The 20509-nt window shown below is 36.8% G+C and overlaps 1 protein-coding gene across 1 annotated transcript in view; it reads right to left on the bottom strand.

Moving 5' to 3' along the window:
- The window catches only part of LOC139734031 (plexin-A4-like), an 86725-nt gene that overhangs the window by 57450 nt on the left and 8766 nt on the right, over window positions 1-20509 (bottom strand). The window contains exons 5-6 of the mRNA XM_071644838.1: window positions 12893-13008; window positions 8907-9039 (exon numbers count right to left, since the gene is read on the bottom strand). Coding sequence (XP_071500939.1) covers window positions 8907-9039; window positions 12893-13008 — 249 coding nt within the window. The remainder of the gene's footprint in view (window positions 1-8906; window positions 9040-12892; window positions 13009-20509) is intronic.

A 20509-nucleotide genomic window follows, 5' to 3' on the forward strand; every position in this document is an offset into this window, starting at 1 on the left:
TGTGAAATTCTCTTTATATTTTCCTTATATTGTTGTACGCATATGACATCTAAGTTATTCACACACTGCAATATAGTCCAGCGGATATAGAAAAAATCATGCACTTAATGGTAAAAGCACCATATTTGGTACACATGTACATGATGCCAATACAAGTCATTTCTGATATGGAAGCCACTCTGATTCTCCCTTTGGCGGCCATGGCGGCCATTTTCCAAAATGGCCGCCATGTGATGTAGCAATGCTGTGTATTTTGGAAACTATAAGTCCGATTGTCGTGATTTTTGTACCAAAGTATAGGTTTTGAGGGTCAAGGATTCCAATAAAATATTTTTTGAGAGGATAAAACCATGGCAACCTACTTATTGGCGGCCATTTTGAAAAAATATGGCCACCATGCTAGATATAACATATCCTTAAAACGTATGGACAAAGGGTCATGACTCTGGTACCAATCTATATGTTTTTGGGTCAAGGATTCTGATAAATTCAACTGCAAGTGAATATGAATCGTTTCATCCTACGTTTTGGCGGCCATTTTAATAAATATGGCTGCCATACAACACATGATGAATATTGTATATCTTCGAACTCAAAAGATATATAATCACGATTCAAGTGTAAAAGTATAGCTTTTGGGTGAAGGTTTTCAATATAATGATGTTTTAGCAAAGTGAATAGGTTCATCACATCCTTTGTTTTGGCGGCCATTTAATAAATAGCGTACGAGTGTTATGAAAGCGGGATGCCCATTGTGGATTGATTCTGGTGTAAACGTTTGTTTTAGGGGTCAACAATTACTTGTTCACTCATTTTTAGTATTCTAATGTGGGACATCTGGGCATAGTTAACTTTGTAAGCATTTTGGAAAATATGCTCAACTTCCTTTATAGGATTTCTTTGTGTACAGTGTATGTCAAAAACATGATCTTCACAATTTCATGTCTGAAGTACATATTAATCAAGATTATATATTTTCTAGAAATATAGACTCTCGCTTTCTCTGGTCCCTGGACTATGGAATGAAAATCATTTGTTTTAGGGGTCAACAATTACTTGTTCACTCATTTTTAGTATTCTAATGTGGGACATCTGGGCATAGTTAACTTTGTAAGCATTTTGGGAAATATGCTCAACTTCCTTTATAGGATTTCTTTGTGTACAGTGTATGTCAAAAACATGATCTTCACAATTTCATGTCTGAAGTACATATTAATCAAGATTATATATTTTCTAGAAATATAGACTCTCGCTTTCTCTGGTCCCTGGACTATGGAATGAAAATCATACTTTCCAACCAATTAGTACATCTGTTTTCTTTGGAAAAATGACACTAAGTGTGAGAAAACTTCTAAAACTTCTTGGGTCACTTACATCAAATGTAAACACACTATGTGTATGTCTATAAAATCCATGATTGACCAGGCTGTTCTGATACTTATAACTACACTGAATCTTATACATCAAACGATAAAGTAAATAGTGGCAGTGGGCAGGTCCTTCTGGTCCTGTACGGGTAGAAAGACGTCCCCGCCCTCCACGAGTCTCCCGCTTCCTTGCGGGCAGTTTTTTGGTTAATCAAAGGCTAGGGAGTAAACCTTATCCAAATCCGGAGCGGAACCCCTGAGGCGGTAAGGTGTTGTAGTTCATCATCTCTCCGGCAAATATAATAGGTATTATACAATACATCTTTATAGGTTTACATCTAATTGTCATTTGCAGGTCCACATGAGTCTACTAGCAAAATATAAACTACAAGAAAAATTATGCTAATTTATGAATTTAAGGAAAACCTCAAAGAAATACACATTTTTAGGTTCATAATTATTGGAAGATTAAACTGGAGAATAAAATATTCAGTAAATCGATCTTACTTACCGGCATCAGTAGAAATACCGAAGACGTTCTCTAAAGCGCACCTGCATCTATATATGCATTCACGTTCATCACCGCTTAGCAATGGATGATCAGGAACAATAATTGTTTCGGATTGTCAGAGCTAATTCGATTCCTTCATATGATTCCTTATAATTTTGTATAACAGTTTTGACAAGGTCATACTATGAAATAATGAACAAGAACTGAAAACAAACTTTAGAAATCAGTAGGTCTTATAAGACTGCAATACTAATCATGTCTTTGTGGCTGGAAACTATGACAGTACACTAATTGTACTCTCCTGTCTATGCATCCAAAATTGGGGAAAAGTCTTCTATTCCATTCTCACCATTTTATTCTACCTTTGATATTCAACGTAATTATCTTTAGTATTCCGCGTATGCAACAATTGCACTTATGTGATGTTCAATACCTACTTGAATAGTGAATGTGATAGAGGTATGGTCAATCAACAACAATCAATGAACAATAAAGATCTAAACACCGCAACGACATAGGAGGTTCATTTACCAATGATAGGTGAACGATTCTTGTCAATGGGACAATACATATGGCAAGTGAGGGTGTATATATAATACATACAGCATGGCTCGACACTAACTTTTTTGTTTAGTGGCCAGATGGGGCCACCAAAATCCTAAATTTCAAATTTTTGGTGGCCCGAGAGAAAAATTTGGTGTCCCGAAAAAAGAAACAATGAAAAACATTAAAAGTACTTTTTTTTAATGACTCAAATATTTAAGTTTTATGATAGTAAGAATTAGAAGTTGGACATCTACTCATAAATAAACTTCAACAAACTTGCAACACTCACTCTTGGGCACTCATTCAGTCCTTTTCGTCCATCCTTTAAACAAATTTAACTTCTAATTTCCGGCGCAAAAAGTTACGAATTTATCGACATACTTTTCAAAAAAATTTTGGTGGCCCGAGGCGGGCCACCAAATTTGCCCTTTTTTGAAATTTGGTGGCCTGACTTTCATTTTCGGAGGCCCCGGGCCACCGGGCCACCGTTAGTGTCGAGCCCTGCATACAGGGTGGCCCCTCAGAAAATGGAAACGAATATTTTTCCAAAACCAAAACGAAATTGTCCAATTTTGTTGAGTACTTTTCTTTCTAGACATGTTTTTGTTAATCATTAATTTCTTACTTTATTTTATCAAAGCTCAGCAACGGAGACTATACCCAACAATTGAAGGTCAATTTTCGACAATAATCTATTCAAGCATTCCACATTGTGATGTGCGGCCTCAATTCTTTGTTAGTCTCCCAAGTGGCTTTTGTTCGATGCTGAAATTTGTTAAATTGAGCTAAGATATTTACGCTTGACCCGTCGTTAAAAAAACATCTGTAGAATGATGGATGATTTTGGTGTCATTCTTCTTCTAGATAAATTCTCTACAACTCTGTCATTCATTTTGGCATCCAAGTAATGCAAATGTGCAGATATTTGCGAAAACTCGCGTTTCCGTTAATTCAAGGCCACACTGTAGGCCTATATAATGTGTGTGTGTGTGCGTGTGTGTGTGTGTGTGTGTGTGCATACTCTATGTAGTGCGGCAGTCATATTTATCAAAATGGACATGAAAACGAAATGTGTTAGTTCTATTCATCAACAAATGCTTGTTTAAAATCATTGACCCCAATTAGTTTCAAAGACGTACAGTATAGTATATATTGCCGTGGCCATATTTTAAAATGGCAGCCAAAACATAGGATGTAATGGTTGTATAAACGAAAAGATGTATCCATAATTGAACCTCAAAAACATGTTTTTGCACCAGAATCATGAAGATGCATCCATTGCTTTTAAAGATATATGAATAGATGCAGAGCGGCAGCCATGTTTAACTGGAGTGAGGCCATATTTATTAAATGGCCGCCAAAACAAAAGATGTGATGAACCTATACACTTTGCTAAAACATCATTATATTGAAAACCTTCACCCCAAATCTATACTTTTACACTTGAATCGTGATTATATATTCATTGAGTTCGAAGATATACAATATTCATTATCCGTTGTATGGCAGCCATATTTATTAAAATGGCCGCCAAAACGTAGGATGAAACGATTCATATTCACTTACAGTTCAATTTATCGGAGTCCTTGACGCCAAAAACATATAAGTTGGTATCAGAGTCATGGCCCTTTGTCCATACGTTTTAAGGATATGTTATATCTAGCATGGTGGCCATATTTTTCAAAATGGCCGCCAATAAGTAGGTTGCCATGGTTTTATCCTCTTAAAAATCATATTATTGGAATCCTTGACCCTCAAAACCTATACTTTGGTACAAGAATCACGACAATCGGACTTATAGTTTCCAAAATACACAGCATTGCTATATCACATGGCGGCCATTTTGAAAAATGGCCGCCACGGCCGCCACAGGCAGAATCAGAGTGGCTTCCATATCAGAAATGACTTGTATTGGCATCATATACATGTGTACCAAATATGGTGCTTTTACCATAATGTGCATGATTCACCCTATATGTGCCCTATATCCGCTAGACTAATAGTCTTCTCATCCAGTGGTTACTGCACAAAAACTTCAAAAATTCATAACTTTTGAACGGATTGTCCGATTTTCCTCAAAAATTCAATGATGTGTTCTACTAATATTGCTACATTCTCTCAATCCTTATGTTTATGAAGGTGAACTTGTCCTTTAAAATTAATCTTATAGCATGTACTAACAATGGTGAAAGTTTCATGCTTTAGTCAAATTTTGCACAATTCTTCTTAACTGCTCTACTAGAATAACCATGCAGTCTCTCGAATATAAGCAACCAATTGCACATTTAAACCAAAATACGGGACACACAGAGTAACAGGTTTGCCGAAGACAAGCAAACACCTATACATTGTTCCCTCATATGATAAATGGCATGTCATAAATTTTACTGTAATATTACAGAATCCATAATATTGCTTGGATCAAAATTCTTGAGGAAATCAAATACATTATGAAAAGTGAGAAACAACAAAGAGAGTTACCATAAAATTTAATGCAGCTACAAAATGATACCTATGAATCATAAAGGAATATCAAGTGTTCATTTAAAACCACTGTATGAGAAACATTTCAATTCTTTATTTTCAATCCAAGCAGAAATTGATCATAAATGACAGTCGCATCTCTACAGATGGGACAGTTATATTCATAAGTGAATACTGCCATCTGGTATAATATCAGTTGGTCTAATTCCCAGATCATCTATGAAAACACTAATACAGAATACAACTAAAGCGGTTACCACTCTCTCTATGCAGCATTAGATCACATGAAATGAGACCAAATGAGCATTAGACTATTTAAGTGGCAATTTATCTCTAAAACATAGGTCCTACTACGTCCATTGCATGATTGTATAAATTAATAACTTTTTGCCCTGAACTTGCCACTTGTGCCAACTTAAATAAGTTCTTATGATATATCTACTCACAGATAAAGACATGGTCAAAAGTGACCATGCATCACAAAACCAACAGAAAGTTGCAAATCCTGATTTCATGTTTGGACAGAAAAGAGATGGAATTGGTCACACTAGTCCATTTTTTGTTTTTATACTTCCTGATAGAGCTATTCTTCTTCTACATTATCCTTATGATTGGGGTCATAAGACAAACAGAAAATTGTTTATGTGTGTGTGTGTGTGTGTGTGTGTTTGTGTGTTACAGTGTTTCTTAAACACATTTTTGCAGAATTTCTTGATTAGGTTTGTCTGACAGGCTGATATTCAATTAAAAAAAAACTTTACATACACTTCACTTTCAACTCGGTTAGTCATGTAGGAATGCTGCTACTGCATTGAAAGTTATTAATAGTATTAGTCATGAATATGATGTCCTCATTAAGGGGGCTAAATTTCAGCTTATAATCTAATAATCCCTTCATTGTGGTTGCTATATGGAGGTTTACTTCCTGTTTTTTGTCTCATTCACTGTACAAAGCACTGCTTGGTGTGCACTATAAATACAACCTTTCTTTACAGCCTCTTTTCTCAGTAAATACTTTTCCACTGTGTGTACTTTCTTTCTGTTATTTACTGTATACAACATACATTTAATGAAGCTAAATTTTTGCGAATCAGGACTTCTCAACTATTACGCGAGTAGTTGAATTCATGATCATGGAGTCCTACACTTAAAGCAGAAATTTATAGAGAATCTAGAAATATGACAAGTTTGATATCTACGGAAAGCTAAGAAGCTAGTTAACAAACCTGGATATCTTAATAGACGATGTAACTTTACCCCCAAACTGTTTTTGAGATTGAAAAAACACCCAATTTCCATGACCACGTAGCTCCGTTCACTACAAGAAACATCGGATTTGAGCGATGTCACTAAATGTGCATGAGCTGATTTGCCGTACGGCTATATGAGACCCGCTCTGGCAAAACCTGAAACTTCTTGGCAAATGTGATTTCGCGCTACAGCCCGAAAAAGGTAAAGAAATGACCTACCTCAGGGACCAAATTGACATTTTGGTATCACGTTGTAGGGGAAATTTTCTAGTTTCTGATTGATATCAACAACATTTCCAAATTCAACCTACAAAATGTGGAATTTTGAAGAGAAATGTGGGATGTCAATCTCAAAAGTTGGCCAAAATCTTACATCTAAAGACCAAATCGCCTTCGCTTACGGCAAAAATGACTGTTCTTTTGGCGATCGTGTCTTAAGATATTCTGCGTTGAACCCCGACACATTTGGTACAAGTACCTACAGAAAGCTCTACCTCTGCTTATTCCAAATATGGTCATGGCATGATGTCATGCTACTCACTTTCATTCATAAATTTGTCTGAAACATGCGTAATAATAATAATTAATAATAATAATTGCATTTATATGGCGCTTCATACTGACGTTTTTAAGCGCACGTAAGTTTATGCAAATCGTCTCCCAGACGCGTAAACAGCCTTGTTGCTTACCAAGACACGTGATCGAAATACGTGTTCACGATTGGTCAACTGCGCCGAGGACCCCCGTGTTTACAAGCAACCTACACTGTAGGTGTTATACTATGGGGATTGCTGCAGCAGCGGTGCATGTGCATGCAACACGTGTATCGTGACTGCTGCTCAGCACAGAAATGTTGCAGTTTCCCGCTTTGTTAGACTGTTTTTTTAGCAAGTTGAGGTAGAAATTAGAATTTAAACCAACACACAAGAGAAAAAGAAGGTCACATTTATCTAACAAACCTTCATCATGCCATTTCGAAGAAGAATCAAGCTGAAATCAGGGAGGTGTTACAGAGATGGAGTGGTAACTCTTCGTAATTCATGCAAACACATGTTTGGGTTCAAGGCGTTACAATGGGATGTCAAGCATTCCACTACACTTTGAAGTCATGCTCGGTACCGCTCTATAGTTGCAAGACGAAATTCGGAGACGAAGAACGCATTTCACCTTTCGTTGAATTACAAGCTTTATTATACCGTAAAATTTTAAATGAAATACTCGAATTGATTTAGAATAGTTTAGGAAAGAATTCAATATTGTAAACATGTATTCCTAGTTTCTTCGTAATGCGCAAATCGAAATGAAATGACAATTAGGCCACCTTAAAAACCTAATATTTTTCTATAATGCGCACATTTCCGCATGTCAGTTTTTTATCTTTTAATCTGGTATATTTTGATCTTTCAAATAAAGTACTCCGCTAAATCGTGTTCCAGTGTGCTTTTCAACTATTTGCTGTTAAAATTGTCAGTTTTACACTGCATTTTGATTCGCTGCTCCAATTCAAGGTACACAAATTCATTGTTGCCATCACATTGAAAGAGAGAGAGCAAATTGCAGTAGGGGCAAGTATTTCTAGATGTCAAAGCACATGGGTAACACCTCTAGTTGAACGCATAACTTCTCGGCGGTGCCGCGCATGACTTCAAAGGAGAGCAGTAGTTGTCTCTTCTTCTCTAGCACCTCCCTGCTGAAATCATGGCATCAAGGAATACCTCTTCACTGCCGATTCTGCTGGTACTGTTGTGCGTACACCTGATCACGCAATCGCGAATCTTGAGCCAATTACGGTAGGTTTTGTGCTTTTCAAACGTAGTATTTCCGTAAATTTATGGGTGTAAAAATGATTTCCAATCAATTACAGCTCTTTGACTTAATAGTTATCATCCTTCACGAGCATGTAAGATTACCTCAGCTATACGCAATTCCCCCACAATGATGGATTTGTTGTGTCAATAATAACAGCAAATTGTGGCTGTACGAAGGAACAGCTGATCACGGCAATCGTGAATCTTGAGCTGACGATAGGTTTTTTGTGCTTTTAAAACTTTGTTTTTCCGTAAATTTATGGGTGTAAAAAATGATTCCAATGAACGCAAATAAACAAACAATTTCACGACGTGAATATATAGTTTTGGCGGACGATTTATTCTAGATTGACAACAAATTACACATCAATTTCCTGAAAAGTGCACACAGTTTGCCTATAGATACATAAATCCCACTGGGTTGTATACACATGTAGTGACGTCGCAGATTTGGCACTTTTCGTAGCCCGCATCAAACTTTTTCCAGTGCTCAAATTTGGTAAAAATAAAGATTCTTATATTCAAAGCAGAGACAACTTTATTGCATGATTTATGTCAGAAATTAATCAAAATAACATTAAATGATGAAAAACAGTCAATTTATATGATATTATTTCCTATAAATTTCTTCTTTAATGGAGAAACTTATGCATACATCACTTTCATATTGGGATCAGAGTCAATATTTTTGCATGTTTTTAATTACGCGAAGAGCACCTGAATCATTAACTTTACGAAAATAAAAAACTCACGAAATATTCGGCACATATACTACATAGGTTCGAAAAGTCCATTTGTGTTGAGTTAAACAAAATTTACAGCTTGGGTTCTGCTCTTTCAGAATCTACTCTTAACTACAAACCCATGTCCAGTGACTTCATGTTGGTTTTGTAATGCAGGGTCATATACATGTAAGTTTACAGACAGACACAGAACTTACTTGCTGTTCACTCAGGTCATGTCTAATGCTGTCTGAAGGCTGAATGTCAGAGATGCTCACACACTGTACAGCATTGTAGGACAACCACCGAGTGGATTCATCGCTCCGAGCACAGTCCATGTATCTTGTACATCTGACAGATACAATATCAATGAAAATGTATGCCTTGAAATCAATTTTTACATTCTTATCTATTGTATCAAATTCAGTCAATTCTGTCAATTCTGAGCCCCTGCAAAAGCAGAATTCACTATTTAAAGCATACATGTAAAAGTGTGGCATTTAACATAGAATATGTACAAACCTAATAGATGTATATGTAGCTAAAATGATTATGTCATGTACGGTACATATAATCACACATTACTATTAATTATGTATATACATGTAATGATATATAATAAAAGGGAAGGGAATTATCTCTCGCACTAAAAATATACAGCTGTATGTGACCCTGCACCTCAAAACAAACAAAATGTCGCCAGATATTAAGTTTTAGTTAAGACCATCTTCTGAAAGAGCAGACTTTAAGCTTTAAAATGATGTATAACTCAAATCAAATGGACTCTCCTATTAAACCTATCTAAATATTGGAAAGAAAGCACAAACTCAGGAAAAGTGTGAACTGAGAAAAGAGGCTCTGAAGTACAGTGTCTATTCAAGCGCTTAATCTTTTATTGCAAACTGTGCTGGCTGTGCGATGAATGGGACAAAAAACAGGAAGTAAACCACCAGAGTAACAACAATGAAGGGATTATCAGATTAAACTGAAATTAAGCATGCCTCATTAACACATTCTGTCCATAATCAATAATAACTTTCAAAGCAGTAGCACTATCCTTTCAAAAGTTATTAGAGTTGAAAGTGAAGAGTGTGGACAAAGTTTTTCACAAATGAAAAAGGGATTCTAAAGACACACCTAATCACACTATTCTACCAAAAATGTTCGAGATAAACTGCTAAAAACCACACTTTCCTGGCCGTTTTATGATACCAAACTATAGCATAATGTAAAAGAAGACCCGCTCTTTCAGAAAATATGAAAAAGTCTAAGTTCGGCTAGGTTGACCCATTTCACTTATTTTCAGTCCTCACGCAAAATCAGTGTGTGCGACTTTATGTTTGTTTTGAGGTGCACGGTCACATATGATAACTAGAAAAGCACTCCGAGAGCGCAGACCTCTGCCAAGCAGTTACTTTCCACTGATTATCTTGCTCTTCCATAGAGATTAGTGATTTTCACCCACTGAAAAATCGCCCAATTTCCCAATATAAAAAGCCTTTGTCGTGTCATAAACCCTCAAATGCGCGGCACGCCTCTCCCAAGCAGAAACTAGAGCACTTGCAGCCTGAACTCCCAAGTTCATTGACCCTACATGTCAAAATATCAAAAATCCTTCATAAATCAAAAAAAAAATTCTCGGATCACTAACAAAAGTTAATCGTTTGTTACTTGTGTCATTCTCATCCTTTCCTGCAAGTTTCATCCCAATCCGTTATAGTTATTTTGCGCACAGACAAACGAACTAACGAACAAACCAACCGTAACGAAAACATTACCTCCTCCCTTGGCGGAGGTAACAATATATAATAATATCTAGATATACATATATTTATACAGATCTATATAGAAAGAGAAACTAAAAGAGAAAAAGAGAGAGATGAATAAGATGTAAGGTCACATTGGAGAAGCATCATATCTGAAAAATTAAAGAAAAAAAAAAGAAATAGCCAATCTACCTTCCATCTTGGTCATTAAAGCAAACTACGATTATTCATCACCCTATATGGCCAAAATGGGTAAAAGGTTGCTGAGATAGCTTGTTACCTCTGCCAAGGAATGGAGGTTACAAGTGATCACCAGTGTTGGTTTGTCTGTTTACAAAATAACTCAGAAAGTTGTGAATGGATTTACATGAAACTTACAGGAAAAGTTGAAAATGATACAAGGAGTAGGCAATCATATTCTGGTAGTGTTTTTTGAAGGATTTTTTTTTAAATCTTTTGGAATAAAAGGTCAATGAACTTAGAGTTCATGCTGTGCATACTAGAGGTTCACATAAGTCCACTATTGAAAGAACATGCAGATGATGTCAAAATGCATGTATGGGTGGCAATGAATTGCCGGCATGGCAGAGATATGGGCTCTCTGAGTGTTAATCTAGTTAAAGATTAAAGAAAATATTTCAATTTGTTTTTGAATTTTTCCAATATAGTGGATCTTAAAGAAAACCAAAACCTAAATATAAATGAGGTTTGAGTGAAAGCAGCTTTACTAGTAGAACACATCTCTGAAAGTTTGAAGAAAATCAGACAATTCATTCAAAAGTGAGGAATTTTCACAAAGTTTTAACACTGTCATCCCCAGGCATAGAAGAAAACTAGAGTCAATGTCATATATGGACAATAATATAACGAAACTAGAGGGGTTGTCAAAGGCAGCAGACCCACGTCTTTAGTGGCGCTACAGAGTCGGGGTAAACATACGGTGCATTCGGTCATCTACCAGAATTCGGTCACTTACCAGTGTCACTTATCACCAGCCAGTGAGTTCTACCAAAGATCGTACACTTCAGAGTACGATCTTTGGTTCTATAGTCACATCACATGCAAATCACATCATTTCACATACTGGAACACTCATTCACAACAAGAAAGTCCTTTAGTCTCCTCCAAAAATCCATCAAAAACCCCAAATTCCACCGTCAAAAGTGCAGAATCGGAACTTTTCCAAGCACGCACGAATTAAGTCCAGTTTTAAGAGTAGGGTCTACATGCGGGTTGCCGAAAAAGCGCTAAAAGTCGAGAAATACGCCGTTTTCTTGTGGGATATTTTGCTTATAGCAAGCCAAGAGTGTGATGGTATCAAAGGTCGTATGAGTGTACAATCTTTGATGGTATCCACAAAAGCACAAAAGAAAAACAAAATTAACGTACCCCCTGGGCAATTACCCTTACGGCAATTATTCAATGCAAGAGTTGAATGCAAATGTCTGGACTGCACCAGTATTCGGTCACCAAGGAGCGCCGCAACGTTCCAAATGCAATTTTGCGGCAACAGGGTAGAACGTGATGCATTTTCAGCGGCCTTGAACATGCACTGACATTGAGCGGGCATATCGTGCAGTGTGACTGGGACCGAGCAAAATTTTTCCATGATTGAGGAATGATCCTCCAACGAAAAAAACAATGTTAATTTGAAAAATCACCAAATACGGGCCAATTTGTGATGACGGAGAACGAACTTTCATAAATCCAGAAGGACATAGTCCCTCAAATAAACATAAATTTCAGAATTCTTACGAACATTTGAGCAGCAAAGTTGGATCGTTTGGGAGTTATGTTTTCATAAGTAAGAAACGAGAAATGTTCCGAGGGTCACTCCATGGGGTCAAAACTTCAAGGTCACAGAGAATTTTCAAGGGTCAACCAATTATCACCAAAATCTAAATGATTCTTTCCTGTCATTATCCAAACATTCCCTGAACGTTTCGTGCAAATCCATTTACCCGCTCTCTTGTTATCTTGTACACAAACAAACAAACAAACATACAGATCCCTTCACATAACCCCCTGCCAATTTCCATCAGCGTGGGTAAATATAGGGAGAATTTGACAAAAATTAATTTTCATGAAAATCACATATTCCATCATCTTGTTACTGACATATGTTATATTATTCCCCCTGCTTTCTAAAAGAGGTGCATGAAAGTCAAGAGCTCTTTTATTAAGCTAGAAAAGTGAAAGCATGTTGAATTTTCTTTAAATTTTCTTCATATTGTTGTGGAAACATGACATCATAAACTAAAGTAATGTCCTTATCCAGTGAATACTACACCAAAATTTTAATTACTTCAATTACCTCAAACCTTCACTGATGTGTTCTACTAATGTTGCTGTTTTCATTCAATTCACATTTCTCTTTGGGTTTTTATTTCCTTTGAATGTTTTCCCCCCTCAGGGTCTATAAGCCATGGTAATCTTACCTGGCTTCAAGAGTGCACCATCCACAGTAAGGGTCTCCATCATCACCACCATTTCCTCCGATGCATTCATCACAGGTCTGGTAATTACTGCAGTTTGCCAAGGACAGCTTCAACACCTGTATTAAAGTTCACAGAAATAATAAGATCAAACCTCTAAATAATAATATTAACTGATTTAATGCCCTATAAAAATTAGACATCATACACAAGATCTAGTTATAAAGGCAGATTGCAAAGGAAGGTTTACTCCCTGACCATTCACATTGATGAAATCAAATATGTTTGATATGTACATGTATGAACACCCTGGTCTGGTTATATTGTCAGAATTCATTAGGTGATCCGATTATCCTCTCGGATCACCTTCTGTATCTGTACTGATTCTTTGTTTTTCTTCTTCTTCTTTCTTTATTTCCGGACAAAAGTTGTGCAGAGGTTAACTCAGAAAGTTCTCAGACTATCAATTTCAAACTTATACAGATGACAGATCTAATGTATCAGATTGTGATTGGTCGACCGTGACGTCACTATGACATCATTACATGAAATCACATTTTCATTCTTATCTCATTAATGGAATGGAATTTCTCAATTAAATTTACGTGTCATATATAGTTCAAGTCAAGCGCTTTATGCTCATATTCTCAAATTTCATCTCCACCCTACGCGCACGTTGAAATATTTACATGCTCCAATCGAGCTCAAATTTTTTTTGCAAACGTTTCAGACCATTTTTTGAAAAATTGAAAAAAATTGGATGGATGCGTACGCGCGCGCACATATATGCACACACAGCTCATATGCAATAGAAATTTCCCGTTTTTTCACACGGATCGGATGTCTGAAATGTCAAGGAAAATTTCTACAAAGTTTAAAGTCAATCCGACTCAATATGATGTCATACAGGCCCGTCAAAGTTGAAATTCCGCGCGCGCGTCAATGTCGATATACAGTGCAACTACATGTATGCCAAAAAAACGTCTATTTTAAATCCGATTTTACTCGTCAGGATGGATGGTGACCCCCCATTTTCTGTACATATTCTGAAAGCTGATGAGTTGTACATATCATTTCATGGGTTGGCGATGCTGAAAAAATGATTAAAAGATATCAACTTTCTTAATGAAATAAAAAAAAACAAATTTTCAAAATGACGTCATCGAATTTCAAGTTCACTCGAGCATATCTCACTTATCCTTTGCTGATTTTCACCCAGATTTCAGTATGTTGTAGCTTATTTAATGCTCTTTCATAAGCATACTAACAAAATTTTGATTGGATGACGAATTCAACTCGTAAAAATGGATTGAACTTAACCTTGTCAAATTTGACCAGTTTGCGTGTTATCTCTATGGGAGTGCAGTTTTTCTGGAAATGAAAATTGACACCGATGACTATCTTTATCAAGCACTACACTGTAGCTCACTTATCCTTCGGTGAATTTCTCTCAGATTCGAATATGTTGTAGCTGAGACTTTGGGCTATTTTATCTTAACCTCCATTTTTTCATACGACATCGACATCACATCAAAAAACTCGGTTGAAATTTAAGTTTATCTTCGATGTATTGAGATATTTCTTTCTTTCTTTCTGCAACTTTCTTTGCAATAACTCAAGAAAAACAGCCCCTATCACCCCCATACTTTGCACATGTTTAGTTCATGTCACATGCATTATTTCATAAAACAACAACTACTTCATCGGACACCATCTTGGGTATGTAAATTAGGGTCAAAGGTCATAAATGTTTCATTCTGTATCTTGGTGAATACCTGTCCTACCTTTGCCATATTTTGCACACATATAGACGATGTCGCAAGAATCATTTCACAAAATAACCACTTTTTCCTCAGATGCTATCTTGGGAGTGCAAAGGTGGGTCAAAGGTCAAATATACTTTATTATGTATCTTCGTTACAGTGTATACGGAATTTGGTACCAAAGATGGTAGCTCCGACTCCCTTTTCTAAATGAGAATCCAAACATCACACGGCCAATGTCCCCTCAACACAAATGAAACTGGTATGGTCATGCCTATTGGGATCAGGACTCAAATCATTGATTTCCGAATAGATCGGATCACCTAATTTGTCAGTGTTGACAAATTCCAAGTCTAGTTACTATGTGTTTTATTTTTACTTATAACCTGGATATTTCCACTATCTAGACAGACTGAGACAGTCAAAGAGAAAGAGAGGATGGAGGAGGATGGAGGGACAGATAGAAGAACCTGAAGTAAAAATCAATGTCATGCTTGTAAGCTATGAGTTGCTGGCTTTCAGAGAAGAGCACAGCACAAGTCATTTGATGATCTTCCTTTACTTTTTTAAACAAGAAATCTATCTTGATACAAGCAACAATTAATATATCCTGCTGTGATCACCAACCTCTAATTACACAACAAGCAATGAATTACAATGAAAAACAGTTTGGACACATAAGACCACGACTACCTTTGCATATTAAAGCAGAAAAATAAATTTCATATAATACAATATATTCCATGAGGCAAAGGGCAATTCAAACCCTGGGATCAATAGTTTCCATTTTTATTGCAAAACTATGGGACAGCTCAATTTGAAAAGAAAACGAGACATGAAAACTCGTCACATTGAGGACGAGTTAGGTGATACGCTTGTGGTCATCAGATGACGGTCATCTGTGATCGACAAGAAAGAATGTGATATAGGCACCTTGAAGTTATATTGAGCGTGCATGCGAAACCGTTTCTGTAACCACTCGGCCACGGGTCATCCACGGAAATGGTAAGAAAAAAACAACAACAATGTATAGATATAACAGGGGGAAAGTCAGTGCCCACTCAACTAACGTGGCCATGTGAACATCTATTGCATTGCTAGACGGAAAAGCGGCCTTGTAACGACTGAGGTCGCTATGCCATTTCTGGCAACTTGGGAAAAATACGTCCCGCAGACATAAAACCTATAATCGGCTGGTTTTGATACCTTGCCTTTAATCACAATTTTCAGTGTAATGACGTCATCAAATTACAAAACAATGACATCGTCTTGAAAGACAATTGTTCAAAGTACAACACCTCAGTCGTCGTCATTACATACTATGATCGGTTTGACAAAGTCAACCTGCAAAATTTTGCTGCAGTCGAAGCAATGTGGTCTCCAACACACAAAAAAGAGGGATATGGCGTGTGTGTGTGTCTGTGTGTGTGTGTAGGTGCGTTTATATACGAACGTGATTTCTACATGGACGAATATGTAATACAAAATTGAAGAAAAAAAAAGTAAAATAGCTAAGTATTTTGTTTCGTGATTTTGTGGGGTTCGAACCCGCAACCTCAAGTCTCTGAGACGTCGCCTTTATCCACTCGGCCATACGTCTCGACGAGAAAATATGGGGAACGTAAACTTATGTATGTGAAAGATACATGAGGAATCGTTTTGTCCACATTCCATTTTCATTTTCAGGTTTAAGCTGCAAAATTGTCAAACTGATGAGGAGATTTCAAAGAATAAAATGCATGATTACTGCAGCTTATTGTCTCAGCTACAACATACTAAAGTTTCAGAGGAAATGAAGCAAAATCAGTTGAGATAAAGGTGCTTAAACGTTGTTAAGTCAATGCATGGTTTTAAAAAAATCACCTCCCATAGACAATACACGTAAACTTGTCCGATTTTGAGTCTTTACCTTTAATAACAATTTGAAGTATGATGGTGTAAGTCTTCTCGAACCAAGAGTGTGGAACGGAAGCTTCTACGTGAAAGATGAATCATGACGATCACTCGTGACCGACACATCTTCAAAGGGATCAGTTATTAGAAGTGGAAGCCCTCGTGCCTAGATTATTGTCTCAGCAATTCCAAAGCAATGATACCCTTACATTTAGGTATACCATAATTTCCCTCTGAAATAATTGGTATTATTCATGTACAATTGCTTGCCTTGTCCATAAACTTTGCTTTACAAACTTTCAGTGAAAGGTGTCATAACATAATTCTGTAACTCCATTAGCAGTGATTGACTACATAAAATAATAAAGATATATCAAATTGAACGCTTAGCGCGTATAACTAAGGGGGATTTTAGCCTGATGCTGTGTTATTCACTGCTCAGATACCAACAACACTCATTACCTACGTCTACGTATAGAGAAACAGCCATGACTAAAATAAGGTTTTCCTTTTCTTCGGCAGATAGACACACAACCCCTTTGAACACACTATAACTGACATGGAGGGACATGGAAAAGTTCATTACTACTACTAAACAGTGATGCTTTCTCCTCATGTGGCACAAGATACCTCTATAGCAATATAAAACCTGTCTACAATTCCGTTATTGGGTCAAACAATAACAACCTGGAATTTCAAAGAGACGAGCGAGACGCCATACACCTGGCCTAGAATTAATTTATTCAGTTGCCATTCCTGCTCCAGTTGAGTTATGTAAATTATTTTCCGACCTGTCTTGTGCAGTGTAACAGGAACAAACGTTGAGAAAAGGAAAGAGAAAACGAAAGGTGGCAAGCGGGGCACTGTATACCAAGGGCACTTTACAACATTACGTATGATAAATGAAGCAAATCCAACCTCCAGCCTCCGACAAAAAAAGGGAACCTGAGTGACTGTGTGTCGTGGGGTAATGACATCGGAATGAAGCTGAACTGCCACAAGAAAAACAAAGAAAGAGAGAGAGAAAAAAAATAATAGCGTCCTGCGGGTCCCGAACATCTCGTCCTAAGGTAGTGCATAATGACCATGCAGCGCGCTAAGCGACTATAAAGCCACACGGCTGTCCCGAAGATTAGATATGAAATTCATATCTTTATATCATTTACAACATGAAAAAGTTCATTACTACTACTAAACAGTGATGCCTTCTATTCATGTTGCACAAGATACCTCTATAGCAACATAAAACCTGTCTACAACTCCGTTATTGGGTCAAACAATAACAACCTGGAATTTCAAAGAGATGAGCGAGACGCCATACACCTGGACTAGAGTTAATCAATTCAGCTCCCATTCCTGCCAGTTATTTAAACGTACATGTTCCTACCACCTATCCTGTTACAGTATAACAATAACCAATGAAGAGAAAAGGAAAGAGCAAACAAAAGGTGGTAAGCGGGACACTGTAACAGGGGGCAATTTACAACATTAAGTGTGACAAAATTAATGAAGCAAACCCAATCTCCAAACTCCAATACAAAACAAGGGAAATAGAGCAGCCGTGTTCACGGGTTACGTACACTTGATAAAATAATACGATGAATGATATCGGAGTAAAGCTGAACTGCCGAAAAAAAGAGAAAAAAAGAAAGAACGGATGAAAGTCCTGCGGGAGTCGAACCTCTCGCCTTGCGGTATGGCGTTATGAACAACCAGCGCGCTAACCGATTATGCCACATGGCTGTCCTGAAGATCGAGTGCGAAACTTAAATCTAAATACCATCGTGAGTGTGTTGCCTTGTGATGGCGCTATTCAACTTCCCACAAGTGGCAGCGTGGATTCGATCAATATATAGTTGCAAAGAAAAATTGGGAATCGTTCCGTACAGATTGTATTCTCATTTTCAGATTTAAACTACAAAATTATCAACCTGATGAGGAGATTTGAAAACATAAAATGCATGATTACTAAAGCTTATTGTCTCAGCTACAACATATTTATGTTTCAGAGGAAATGAAACAAAATTAGATGAGGTAAAGGTGCTTAAACGTTGTCAAGTCAATGCATGGTTTGAAAAAAAAATCACCTCCCATAGACATAACACGTAAACTTGTCTGATTTTGAGTCTTTACCTTTAATCACAATTTCTAGTATGATGACGTCATCATATTTCAAAATCATTACATGGACTTGAGAGGCAAATGTTCAAAGTACAACATATCTGAATTTGGGATAATATTGAGCTAAAACAACAGAGATACGAGCAAATGAATGTCAGAAACAGTACCTCAAAAAAATTAATTCCACTTTTTTGATTTCAGATGATGATATGATGACGTCATGAGTTTTCCTGGCAATATTGGTACTTGAAACGTTATTTCCAATTCATATGCTTTTGTAATATGCAATAGAAATATAGGGTCACAGGACGATTTAAAGAGCTATGGCGACATAAACAAAAACATGTTTTTTCACTATATTTGCAGAAAAACGCGCGCGCGGAATTTCAACTTTGATGCCAGTGCATTCCTTTGTTATAGGTCAAAATCGATGGGATATCAATGGATATTGTTACTCAAAGTATCAGAAATCCAAATCAGTCAAAAAAAATTGCATTTTCATGTTGGTTACGCCCTCTGCGCGCGAAATTGCGCGGACGGACGCGCACGCGAAAAAATGTTTGAAACGCTTAAAATTGTCTGAAACTTCGAGATTTCCCATTGGGAAGTCGTTTTGAGCCTTTTAAAATTTTGACGCGCGCGTAATGAAGACCTGGATAACTAGCGTTAAAAAGCAAGATAGAGCGTGACCTGAACTTTATGTCCACCGAAAATGATACAGAAATGATATCTAGTTATGAAGTTATGATCGATCATGTGACAAGGTCCGAAAATCACAAAATGGCGCCTAGATGACGTCATAGATATGTTACTGTCACGAAAACCTTATTGTGGCTAGATATTGTTATGAGACATGTTGACTGAAAATGTCATGTCATTCCGTAATGTCATTGTTGAGATATTGACGACACAAAATGTGGCAGAAAGAAAGAAGAATAAAAAAAAAGAGAAATTTTGACAATCACAATAGGTGATACGCTGATAGCGTATCACCTAATAACTGCTCCCATGCTACTGACAGCTTGACGAATTTGATTTAGAAGATTGGATGCCAATGTTTATTGAATAGAACAGAACTGAAATAGCAGGTTTATTCCTCATGAAGAAAGTGTAGTTGCACATTTGACTGGATTGCCTTTTGTGCATAAATTACAGGTAGATCTACAAAGGAAAAAAACAACAACAATAAACTAGAAATGTCACTATGGCGACTGCTATGCCTCCACCATAATGCATGGTTCTCTTAATAGGTCTATAGTACAATGTCTTGACAATGTGGGATGACAGTTTCACATACAAATTGGCAAAATATTGAAAAGACAGGTTTGTCACAAATGTGTTGAATGTTCACTTTCCTTGAACTACACCTAGGTTTTCTATATTGTCTTAGAGTGCAGGTGCATGTATTTGAGGATTTGAGGATTTTTACTTGACTTTTGATCCTTTTATACATTTTTGCATTGAGTAATTTTCAAGGTATGGAGAAAAAGTGTAATTTCAGTATATCATTTGCATTTTACCCTGGCCTTTGACCCTATGACCCTTGAATTCCCAAGAGAATCAATGTCAGTTAGAACATGCATTAATACTTAAATTTGTAATAATGTACTTAGTTTCATAATGATACAATGAGTCACTTTCGAGATATGGATGAAGAGAAATTTAGCTCTTCCACTTGAGCTGTGACCTTTTCACCTTTGACCTTTGGGCAAGAAACTTTCAAGAGAATCTCTATTAGGTAATACATGTATACATCAAGTTTGAAGAAAAATCCTGCTGGAATTCCATAAATATGATCGAAACAGTGAAATTTTGAGGGGTTGACCTTGACCTTTGACCCCCT

Source organism: Diadema antillarum, unplaced genomic scaffold (genome assembly GCF_040938485.1).
Source record: "Diadema antillarum isolate AM-2024a unplaced genomic scaffold, OU_Dant_1.0 seq00000507_RagTag, whole genome shotgun sequence".
Classification (NCBI taxonomy): domain Eukaryota; kingdom Metazoa; phylum Echinodermata; class Echinoidea; order Diadematoida; family Diadematidae; genus Diadema; species Diadema antillarum.